Raw genomic sequence first — 12,767 nt, forward strand, 5'->3', positions numbered from 1 at the left:
TATAAGTTCTCTTGATGAGAACATGGAACTCCCTGATGCAGTCCTAAATCAGCGGGTCCCACCTGAGAGCTGTGTTGAAGTGTTTTTCCTGATCCTTGAACCATTCGTATGTGACTGGCATCCTATTCTAAACCAAACATACTCCAAAGGTATTAACCAGTATTGTTCTTTATAGTCCTGGGCAGTGGAGCCCAAAAGCAAATGATTGCAGGGGGCATCCCTTCAGCCTAGAGAGGAGTCATCTTGTATCAGATGATCACAGGGATGTGTTGATAGAGAAATAGAGTGGGAAACTGCAGCTGGTTTCTGTGCCACACTATTAGACAGCTTATGCCCTCTTTGTGGTAGATGTTTGGCAGCTTTCACATGTGGAATGATGTGTCAGAGAGACAGCAATGGGTTATTAACCTGCGCTATCCTGACAGAAGCATCCTCTTCGAGGCTGCAGTAAATGGCCTATTACAGAGTCTTAAATGTAACGAAAACAAGTGCTCCAAGCCTTTCATTCTTCTTGGAACAAATTCAGACAATGGGAAAAATGCTGTGGAATTACATTAGTTCATTTAGATATGTTTCATGGTTTTGCCCTTTGCTTGTAGGGTAAAAAGGATTATCTCTTTAAGGACTAATTTCTGGGTTCCACTCCTGACTTGCCTCCTAATTTGATGTTAGGTAAGACACTTAAAAAAGGGCTGGCTCCCAAAATAATATGTAGAGAAGTGTCTCATCTTGAGTGTGCAAAAGGAGATTATACTTGTAGGGCGGGTGAGTGAAGACTTCTTCAAGATTCCACAGCAAGCCAGCAGTTGACCAAGGAGGAGGACATGTGTCTCTGGTCCATATTAATCTTCCTATGCTTTATGAAAGAGCCCTAATTGTCCTGCTTGCTAAAGGATTTGTGATCTCCTGCCATTTTAAAAAGGTGCCATTTATTACTTCTATTTAATTTATCTGAGAAGTGTCTCAGCACTCACTCCCACATCTCCAAATTACTCAAATCACGCTATGGGGACAGTGGAGCAGGCTGGGAGGGTTTAATTCTACTTTCTCCTTTAAGAAAACAGTATTTTAGGGCTGAAGATACTATGCAAGCATGTATCATCATGTCTGGATTTCTTGCTGATGGCTTCCCTGAGAATTGCTTTATGTAAAGCCGGGTAAGTATTAAACCAAGAGTCAGCGCTTCACCACAGATGCAGTTAAAACACCAAGTTTATTCTTTAACTTTCTATTTCTTTATGGCCTGATTGGCATTAAAAAGTCTCTCTTTGATGTAGATTTGTAAAGGCTTTGTTGCTATGAACCAGAATATGCATTTGGAAATTCTGTTGGCTGGCTGTGGAGATGTGTATCCCTAGAGACTGTTCTCATTTCCATATTCATTAAACTCTTCTGTGGTGCCTAAGAGAGGCCCAAACCCTTGAATAATGCAGCTGTGAAAGCTGGGAGAGGAGACATCAGGATCAAGGTGTATTTTCATCATCAGTTTAACCCAATCTAAGTCTCTATGGCCATTGGATCAGTCCTTTTCCCCGCTTTTCTTCCCCTCTACATCTTCGCACCTTGGTCACCCATTGCTACTTTCTCCTCTGTGAGCACAGCATGTGAGAAACAGGCTTCAAACCAGTGAAAAAAAGACTTTATGATGGATAAAATTCTTCTAATCTGTAGTGCTGACATGAGGGAAGAGGAAAAACGTGGGTTGGGGCATGCAAACTGCCCAGTATCCCTCATTAATTTACTAAGCCGTCACTTAAGCTATCACTTCCTCCACACAACAGTTTGTCTGGCTGAAAATAATCTTTTTAGGGCCATTTTGCACCATCCAGTAGAATTCTGTATTTGGTATCTCCAAACATGAAATTTGATGGGATGATCTTAAAAGATAGAAAGGTCTTTGCTTTTGTTTTACTTGCAAGGATGGCCATGCCCATTGCCTGTTATTTAATACTTACGGTGATCCAACCCTAACCATTCTATGATTCTATGAGAACGTGATCTGGTTGACTGTGGCTCATCTGGTCCTTTGAAGTCAATGTATAGCTTTTATTGACTTAGCTGTGCAACAGATGAGGCCCTGGCTGAACGAATCACTGCTTGTCTCTGTAGGTTGCAAACGTAAATAATCCCAGACTCTTTCAAAGATGGCTGCACATAGCTTGTTTGTGAAGTTGTATTTGAAAGAAAAGAGAATTCCTCACAGTGGGAGGGCTGCTGGCTGACCTGACCTTTTCAGACTGAAAGTGGTCACTGAAAGGATAATAAGATAATGATAATAAAAGCTCTCCTGGTCCTTACCGGGCTGTTGCTGAAAGGGATTTGGCAAAGGCTGAAGAAATGTCACTGTGTGAAAGCTCTGCTAAAAGATGATTGTGTCTGATCCCACCTGGTGCCCAATGAGGCTGGTGAAATCTCCACAGATTTCAGCCAGAGTGAGGGGGGCTGAAGGCCAAGAGAAGTCACTGCTGAGAGCCCAGCCCTGAAGTTTCATGCAGGTGATGTGTTACATGGGAATGCACTGTCCTTAACAAACCATAAAGTAAGTATATATTGGGGGTTGGAACTAGATGGTCTTAAGGTCCTTTCCAACCCTAACCATTCTATGATTTTATAAATGTACATTATAATAAATAGTTTCTTGGAAGGACACAGCCAACCTTGGGTGCCAGCTGTGCTCTGAATCTGTCTATATGTTGAAATGGTATCTTTTAGGCTGTGCTTTTCAACAAATAAACCCTTCCCTCACATGTATTTCTCCTAGCTCTCATGCTCAGCTTCCTGGATGATGATAACTGCTTCATTAGCTGCTTGATGAATGGTCTGTGCACATTAGCATCATTTTATCTGGCTGGTAACTAGGAGCCTTACCCTGTGGAGCTGTGTATTATCTGTCATTGGGGGGGGGGGGGTCTAAGAAGTTAGGCAAACTTCTGTCGAAAATGGTTTCAGTTTGGGGGCAGTAAGATGGACTAAATGGCTTCTGAAGTGTCCATCTGGCTCTGCTATCTCTCACTTTAAAACTCTGCCATAGTGATAGCATATTATTTATACCACAGGCATCTCTGGGAGGCTCAGTTGGACTAGGAGGCTGCACCAATGCATTTGAAATCGAAAGGGCAGGCCAGCATGTCACAGCTGGGTGAAGAAATACAAAGGAAAATACTTGTCCCACCTAACCTCAGATGCCTGCGTGGAAACATACATGTGCAAGCAAGACTAGCTAGCTCCTCCAGCTCTGGGGGTAGAAATAAATAGAGTTCATGTGCCCTACTTGACATCTGAAATGTGCTGGAAGAACTTCCTGTCTCTGCTGACCTTCATCCCATGCTGCAGGGTGTTGACCAAGGGAAAAGGAAGTCCTTTGACCTGTCTGTATGAGAGCTCAGTACCTTTTCATTTCCACTGGTACACAGTGTTCATCCACTTTTCTATCAGCTGCTTATTTCTGAACATTGATAAGTGTTGTCTCTATCCTCCTCCTGCTGATGGAGCTGCTCACAGCTCTCTGAACATACCCCATCATTCTGCAGAGATCTGTCTAATGCAGGTCACTCCCCTCACTGGCCTGGGAATAGACATTAATTTTAAAACATTTGGATTAGAATTCTGGGAATAATGTTTAAACATGTTATATAAAAACCTACCTAAAATGTCGTTTATTCTGATTCCTCACAAATATTGATGCTATATTTTTGCTTAATTTTGGCCTTCATTCAGTAAACCACTTCAGTTCATCTTTAATTTGCAGATGGCTTTGGCAGTGTTTCAACCTCAGCTTCTGGTGGATGAAACCTGGTGCTTGAATTAGGCTGAAGATGCAAATAACCTGATTTTCAGAAAATCTGAATATATGCAGCTGCCTGGTGGGGTTCTGTGTAATGCAGTTAGGGCTGGGTTTCTCACTGCCAAAAAAGCCACAAATGAATTAGGAGTCCAGAAAGAGAAATGTGACAGAATACACATAAATGTCTTTAGGAATTTGGGGGTTTAGGAATGCGGATGGAAGTAATTAAAAGCCTACCTCAGGTTTGTAGCTGAAAAGCACCAATATGAGTAATTTCAAAGATTAAAGAGAATGTGTTCATGATCAAGAGACATGTAGAACTGGGCATTAAGTCTGAATGAGTGATGTGACAGAGCCCTGCTGGTGGCCATGTTGGCTGCTCCCTCATGGGCTGGGGATGAGAGGAGCACATGGAAGTAGGACTCATGTCAGAGGATATAATTAGAAAGAATGAGTGCAGTAAAAAAGGACGATGGGATAGAAACTAGTCTGAAACGGGAACTTGCGGAGCCTGAATTAGGAGAAGTGACTGATAGGCAGCCCTTGAAAGCACTATAGTAATCTCAGCATGTTGAAAGTGTAGGAAGTGTGCCAGTGCTGCAGAGGCCAGACACAGGGAAACACATCCACACAGAAAGTCTGCTGTGTTTCTGCGTTTGCCATCTTGTGGGATATTGTGTCTTGGGGTACCAGGGAAGTGAAAATGATGTCTCCTTTTCAGTGTGTTTAGTCTGGGGGGGGGGGGAACAAGAGTGCTCAGTGAGGTTGGACCCCCTTCTTATCTCCTATTTTCATTCTTTCCTTAAAAAGGCTTTTACTTGTATATGAGTGTGAGTCTTTATTTATTTATTAAATAAATACAGAGCTAATCCCTGTTGCACATGTAAATATGGATAGCACATGGGTCTGTAAAGATTATGGATGCCCTTTTCGGCAAGCAATATCTTTTAATAGCATTGTGTGCAGTTAATCGTGTTAAGCAAATGGATCAGTAGAACAAGCAGTGCAGGTACAGGGAAAGAATAAGTGCCAGGTGTCTTGGCAGTTGTTGTTTAGTAGTATTGTGCCAGGTTAGGGAGTAGCTTTTTTGCCTTTCTTTTTGGCTCACTGATGTCTGTGGTTGGGAAACAGCAAGGGCAGAACAAGCCATTAAATTGCAAGAGACTCTTGCTATTACATTTCATAGCAGATACGGTAAATGTCTAGTGCTCCTGGGCTTCTCCCACTGATTTCTGCCCAGAAGAAACGTTCAGAGCATTGGGAACTAGTTGTAAGTGGTTGTGCGCTCTTCCATCTCCCATCCAGGTGAAAGGAAGGAGTGAAAAGACTGATGCAGAAAAATAGGAAAGGTATTGAAGGGGGTGTTGCTCTCTGTCATGGAGAAAGCTCAGCTCTGCAGGGATTCATCTGGGAGAAAGATTTCCAGCCGTTGGAGAGGAAACTGATATGCTACAGTTTCCAAAATGCCCTGAAATAAGCATTTGCTTTAAGATGAGAGGAGCTGTGCCATGAAAATGCCTGTGTCTGTCAACAGTTGTGAAGGACCATGAGATGAGCAGCTCAGATGTAGAGATCTGGAGACGTCTAGCACTGCATGCACTGGGTCTGGGGACCTGGTCAAGGAAGAGCACTCCATGCCACTTAAAATCAGGCCAAGGATTGCATGAGAAGTGGGACAGTGGAATTGAAGGACACTCTGGGTGGGATATACCTCGCTGAACTGTTGCTCAGCCAGCTCATGGAGGGCTAGGAACCAGTGGAGGTCTGCTGGGGCTCTGCACAGGATGCGTGTGGTGGTGCCAGGCCCACAGCATTGATCCCATATGGATGCTTTTTAGGATGCTGGGCAAATTCTGTCATTTGTTTCTCCCCCTGGCAGAGCTGTGACCAGTGCATCATCTCTGACATCATGTGCATGCTTTTGTACGCTGTGTCCTTCAGAGAGTGTACATACGTCAGAGAGTTTCTTATAACAGCTTTGCCTGGTAGCGCAGATGTGATTTCACTAATTCTCCAAGAACAAGAAAGCAAACTTCAGCCCAAGGTAAACCAAACACACTTGCCTGTTTTTTGTCAGCATTTTTCAGGTTACTATTAACCTTTCATTTGAGATTTAGGTTTGGAATTTGAGCTGAAGAGACTACATGTTGATTCTGTCGTTTTTTTTTTCTTGGAAAAATATCAATTTCCCTTTAGAAAATGGATCAATTTTAAGCTTAACTCTATAGGGGGTGTTGTTGATTTTCTTTCCACAGAGACACTTTCCTATGGAAACTGACTCTTTGGGACTGAAATTCAAACCAGTTTTGCCAAAGCCTAAGAATTATGAGCAATAAAATAGTAAATGTTATAGGAAATAACAGCTGAACTGGGGGAGGGACATGTTTAGAACATTAAGGCCAAGCCCAGAAAAGTAATAAAACAGAGTCAGAATTACAGTTAAAATTAAAACAGGCCCATGGCCAAATTTAAAGATACTATATATCTGGATGGCGGTGGGGAAAATACCTTGAAAGCAAACACAGCGCAATAGATGGCAAAGGAAAACATCTGGCAATGGATTTGCCATGAAATGAATTACAGAGAACTGGTGGGTGAAGAACTTTCTCCATCAGGGAGGAGAAAGAATCCCAGCATAATGCAACGGCAGTTTGCAGCAAGAGGCTGAGGTGTTGTAAGTGTCCCATGATGCTGAGGAGGATCTTCTGTCAGCCTGCTTTATCTGGAAGTTCAGATTGCTGACACGGATGGAAGCACTGCACCCCCTAAGCCAGCATTAACTGGCAATTTCCAGTGCCTGCATACATCATGTGTGCTCTGAAAGTGGTGCTGCCAGAGCTCTGTTGCAGTTACATTCACCCACTGTAAGTAGCCAGGCTGGTTAATTTAAAGGTTGCTGATGGTGCAGCTGAAGCTGTGAGCTGCTGTCATGTCTGTGATAAAGCACAGATATATTCTGGTTGTAAAAGAGGGATACAGCTGGGCCCTCAGTGGCTGTTTCTAGGTAAAACTATACTGCAGGGGAAAAGAAGGACAGGACAGGTCAGGATAGGATACGATAGGATGGGATAGGATAGGGCAGGATAGGAGAGGGTAGGATAGGATAGAACAGGGTAGGATAGATAGGGCAGGACAGGACAGGGCAGGGCAGGCAGGATAGGACAGGGCAGGATAGGATAGGACAGGGTAAGACAGGACAGGACAGGTCAGAGTAGGAAAGGGTAGGATAGGATAGAACAGGGTAGGATAGGAGAGGGTAGGATAGATAGGGCAGGACAGGACAGGACAGGGCAGGCAGGATAGGACAGGGCAGGATAGGATAGGACAGGGTAAGACAGGACAGGACAGGTCAGAGTAGGATAGGGCAGGATAGGACAGGATAGGACAGGATTGGATAGGACAGGACAGGATAGGGCAGGATAGGATAGGATAGGGCAGGATAGGAGATGGCAGGGTAGGAGGTGGCAGGATAGGATAGGATAGGATAGGATAGGATAGGATAGGATAGGGCAGGGTAGGACAGGGTAGGATAGGACAGGGTAGGACAGGACAGGGTAGGACAGGACAGGGTAGGACAGGGTAGGATAGGACAGGATAGGACAGGGCAGGATAAGACCGGGCAGGACAAGTCAGATAGGATAGGGTAGGGCAGGACAGGATAGGGTAGAACAGGGCAGGATAGGATAGGATAGGGCAGGATTGAATAGGATAGGATAGGATAGGATAGGATAGGATAGGATAGGATAGGATAGGGCAGGGTAGGACAGGGTAGGATAGGATAGGACAGGATAAGACAGGGCAGGACAGGTCAGATAGGATAAGGTAGGGCAGGACAGGTCAGATAGGATAAGGTAGGGCAGGACAGGATAGGATAGGGTAGGGCAGGATAGAACAAGACAGGATAGGACAGGGCAGGATAGGAGAGGGCAGGACTGAATAGGATAGGATAGGATAGGATAGGATAGGATAGGATAGGATAGGATAGGATAGGATAGGATAGGATAGGATAGGAGAGGGCAGGATAGGAGAGGGCAGGATAGGATAGGATAGGATAGGATAGGATAGGATAGGAGAGGAGAGGACAGGGTAGGGCAGGATAGGATAGAATAGGACAGGATAGGATAGGATAGGATAGGATAGGATAGGATAGGATAGGGCAGGATAGGACAGGGGAGGACAGCCAAGGCATGACTATAATGATTCTGTGATTCTAAGGTGGTAGCATTGGTAGCTGGCAGAGATTTTTTGGAGCTGTTTGTGTTTAACCAAGGGCCAAAATGAATTTGCACATTAATTTTCAGGTTGTCTTATAGGCAGATTTCATACCAAGATGATTAAGGACCGTTTTTTCCTGTTGTGATTCTGTAATGAGATGAAAGGGGACAAATGCATGGTTTAGTTTAGTATTTTTGTGGTGTTGAGAGGAGTGTGGTGTTTTGTATTTCATGTGTGGCTCGGGGTTTGATTGTATCCTTTTATGCCTTGATTTAATTTTGGGTCAAATAGTTTTCATTTCCCTTGTGCTGTTAGTTAGGTTTCTAATCCATAGGTTGACCCGCAAAGACATTTATTAAACCATGAAAATACTAATTCCAGAGAAATCAGAATATTATTTGCACTTGAATGCAAAATAGCATAGGCTTTAATGATGTTTAGGTAGAACTTTATTAACACTTGAGTATCTCTGGAGAGCTATGGTATCAGTAGGAGAAGTATTAAACTCAGTAGTGCTTGTTTTTCCATAAGTAAATGAGGAGAATTGCAAGCCTTCTTGTGAGTCAGCTGCATATTTGCAAGGATTAACTACTGTATGACATAGCCACCACAGACCAGCCCTTATCCACTTGATTCCCCTTCTGCTCTGTCATGTGGGGGGGTGGCACTGCAAGGGGTTATAGAAGGAGCAGGAAAAGATTGTCTCTAAAATAATCCTTGTGTGCGAAGTACCTTCTCCTAGGGTAGCATAGCTTAGGGGCTGATGTTGCAGTCATGGTGGCACAGGTCTTTAGAAAGGCAGGTTTATGATGCCTCAGGTGGGTTTCTTCCGAGTGAGAGGGAGGTTCTGCCAGCTAAGGAGCACTTTTGCTTGTGCCTTGGGCTGCAGGCATGAACACTATCTTCCCCCTCCTTGGTTCATGGCCAGCTAAATGGAAAGGAACCAGCCAGACTTCATGGATCCATCACACCAGTCTGCTCTAAAGTTGCATAAATCTTGAGCCTGTGGCTAAAGCTCTGATCCCATTTTCCTCAGTCCCATGATTTTGTGTGTTGTTTTAATGAGCCACACAGGGCCGTGCAGACTTGTAGATGGTGTTCCCCTGAGTAAATGGAGAAATACCATCCAAACCAGGGATCTGGTGTTCCTCTGCAGCCAGTGGAGGGAAAGAAGCATCTCTAGGACATGTCTTATCTCCTTGTGCCCTCTGCAGCAGGTGTCTAAAATAGGCATGTTGTCAGTGTTTTCCGTTTTACTGACTGCAAAGGGAACTGGAAGCTGTCTTGGCTAGGTGGGGATATCTCCTGGACCTTGCCAGTATGTGCCTGTTCCCTCTGAAGAAAGTTATGCACCGATTATGCCAAATTCACTCAAACTCTCTCTTGATACCACGCTGGTTCCAGGATGAGATGTTACTGAGGTTTATTTTAATAGTTGGAAACAAAGCTGTAAAGACAAACCTAAAAATGTAATTAGATGTGGGTCTAGGTTGTATGTGGCATCTGAATCAATGTTATGGATAAGAGAAATCTTAGAACTCTTTTCTACCAAATGATAGGAAGTTTCTTCCTGCTTTTCACTTAGACTACTCAGGGGTTATCTCAGTCACAGAGACCATGTGGCTTATCTCCCCTGACACCATCATTCTGCCTTGAGGTGCTCCTCAGAGCTGACCCTGGACAGCATTTTCAGAGGTATTCCAACACTGGGTTCATCTCCCCTAATTTGTCCGGGCTTCCTCTGAAAGCAATGAAGAGGGAAAGGCACTTGCAGAAGGTGGTTCATCCCTTCCACCTTAGACACCCAACCTAACATGGCATGACTTGTGCTCTGTGTATGTCTTGCTCTGTTGATCAAAGAGGAAGGTTGATTGGTTGCTATAGATCAGATTCCATGACAGCCAGAAATTTGGAATCAGTCCTGCTGTAAGATACTAGGAAAAAAAATCTAGTGGAATCTATCCCTTTTCTCAGTGCTTTTGTAAATCCCACCCTCTGCCTTAGCATTTGTGCTGCACAGCAGCCAATGTGCTTTGTGATTGCTCTTTGATGATACATGATGATCATCAAAGCAGTGAGAGTGTTGCACAGTATGTTCCACGCCAGCTACTTCCTCTCTGGTTTAATTATAACTGAGTTGGCTAATCCCAGTCTTGATTAATGAGCTTAACATGCAAATGTTATGATGAAACTGAAGCTCTTTGTAATTGCTTGCAGACAGATTACCACTTTGAGTACACGGAATGCGACAGCAGTGGCTCCAGATGGAGGGTAGCTGTCCCGAATCCATCGGTGGAGTGCTCTGGACTACCTGACCCGGTGAAAGGGAAGGAATGCAGTATGTTGGCACTTTTCATTTTACACACCATTACTACCTGCCTGTGCTATTTACCCTTGTATAGCTTCTTACCTCTGTCGCTCGTGGCCTGAGTGTCCCCAGGTCTGTCCTTCCCCTCCTATCCTTATTGGAGCTGTGGAGCAGGGATTGTCTATGCAGTGTAGTTCTATAGCTTAATGTCCACTACAGGTACCATTGTATGCTAAATCACATACAGGGCATGTCTATTACAACACACTTGAAGAGATGTGGTTGCTTGTCTTGGGCTTCCATACTCTTCAGTGCTGCAGGTCCCCATTTGTAGCTGTATTGGCCAAATTGGCGACCAGGAAGTCAAATTATATGTGCATAGTGCCCACATGCTCATTACCTGCATTATTTAGCTAAGTATTAAGCTGAATGCATAAGTAATGTGTAAATGTCTTATTTGCCTAAGTCATTTCCATGGTGAAGCTTTTGCATTTTATTTATTTATGTGGGTTTTTTTTAACAACTTGGAGTGTGGGGTTCTTTTTAATGTTAAAACACTTCTTTGCATCTGGGGACATACACAAACTGCTTCTCTGCAAACACATTTGAACTGTTCCCTCACAGTTTTGTAGCTGCCCAGGCTCTTTCCCACCACAGCTCCTTGCTCCAGCAATTCTCTCCACAAAAGATCCTAGCAGTGCTTTGCTTTCTCAGTAATTCGTACCAGGGGGTATAAATTATTCTGTCTGACAAACAGGATGAACCATAGCAACATCCTTCCAGTTCTGCTATAGGAGAGACACTTCTGCTATAGGAGAGACACTTCTGACTCTCCTCCCGTAAAGGTTTATTGTTGCTTTCTTTATGACATATGTCCCAGTGTGAGGCACATCATAAATGATTTCCGCAGTAGTGCTGACCATTGAAGGATTTCTAACTGCCTGCAAGCATCATTTGAGAAGTTGCCATGTCATTCCTGGTGTTTAGGTTTAGTTTCTGAGGTTTTAAATGTGGAATCCCTGTATATCCTTAGGATATTTTTTTTCAATTACAGCAATATAGAGCTGGGGAGCACCTCAGGTGATCCCATAATTTATCTCCTAGCCCAAATAGCTATAGTAGCAATTACATTGTCATTCATGGCTGATATGTGGTTGGACTTTTTTCAGGGACCTTCTGTGGTGAAGAGCCCACAAGCTCTCCAGATATTTGCTCATCTATTTTGTTCCTTTCATTTTCCCCCATTACAGCTTTTCCTGCTGTTGAATCTCAAATCTTCAAACCTGTTACTTTTTGCTGTCTACGCAATAAAGGAGCAGATAGTGTTATCCCTCCTGCTGCACAACTGCTTTTGGTGTGCTCTGGAGTACATAGGCATAACTCATTGTTTTTTGGTATACTATTTCTTCTCAAATCTTCTGATAAATGGTTGAAGGTCCAGCACCATTACGTTCTTCTTGACTTGCTGCTGCAGATTTCAACAAATGGTGCACTTCCTTCTTCATTTCCTTATTTATGTGTCTTTCTGCTCCTAAATCAGTTCAAGTGAAAATTCAACTGTTTTATAAGAGTAGATGAAATCTCTGGGTTTTCCATATCTGGCCCTCTGCTAGACAAGGGGAAAACTTTGCCCAGTAGATTGGCTGTAGTGTTGTACACCAAAGTACAGGATTCTGTTGACTACACTGGAAAACTCATTTCACTAGATTTCTCTCCCCCTTGTAGTATTGCTGTTAAGACCTGTGGCAATTCAACTGGTTTGAGAAGCAATTAGATATTTGACTTATTTTTACTGAACACTTCAGATCTCATCTCTTTGGGCTTTAGGGAGTGCAGCGGTGTTAATGTAGTTTTGTCTTTTTGTGCGTGTTTGCGGTAGATTATCCATCTTAAGGAGACGTCTGGCTATATTCTGATGACAAAAGTAATTTTGGGTTTCTCATCTCTCAGTCTTTCACCTTTTGATCTAACAGCCAATCTCTCAGGCTGAAAACGTGAATCTGTGAACAGCAGTCAGTCACTGGAGGAATGTGTAGAGAACACCCTTCCCATTTGGCAGTCCGTTCTTCAATAAGTGGAATTTACTGGGAGAGGCAGCTTTTGTAAACTGTGTGTCGTCCAGCTCTTTAGAGGTAGCACATGGGGATCTGTTGCTGATGAGTTGTATTGAAAATGCTGATGGATAGACACCTCTTCACTGGCTTGTCATATTCTCTGAGCTAGTGGCTTCTATGTCATCTGACAGCATGGCTCCTGGACCAAGGATGTCTTATACTAAAAGCACAGATTGCTCTAGCCTGAGAAAAATGAGAGGTTTTGTATCTGAGGCTGCTGCAACTCACATTCTCAGTGGATTGTGTACACAGGGAGATATGTGCCATAGACTTGGCCAGGGGTTGCATACACATCTAAGCAATTAATTGCTCCTGGAGATATCTTCTTTTTCTCATAGGTCTAATG

The 12,767-nt window shown here is 43.6% G+C and overlaps 1 protein-coding gene across 1 annotated transcript in view; it reads left to right on the forward strand.

The window, feature by feature from the left end:
• The window catches only part of ELAPOR2 (endosome-lysosome associated apoptosis and autophagy regulator family member 2), a 103,678-nt gene that overhangs the window by 40,684 nt on the left and 50,227 nt on the right, over positions 1 to 12,767 (forward strand). The window contains exon 2 of the mRNA XM_061467266.1: positions 10,217 to 10,337. Coding sequence (XP_061323250.1) covers positions 10,217 to 10,337 — 121 coding nt within the window. The remainder of the gene's footprint in view (positions 1 to 10,216; positions 10,338 to 12,767) is intronic.

Source organism: Pezoporus flaviventris, unplaced genomic scaffold, assembly GCF_033815535.1.
Source record: "Pezoporus flaviventris isolate CSIRO_AGI_PZ_B2104156 unplaced genomic scaffold, CSIRO_AGI_Pfla_v1 ptg000045l, whole genome shotgun sequence".
Lineage (NCBI taxonomy): Eukaryota > Metazoa > Chordata > Aves > Psittaciformes > Psittacidae > Pezoporus > Pezoporus flaviventris.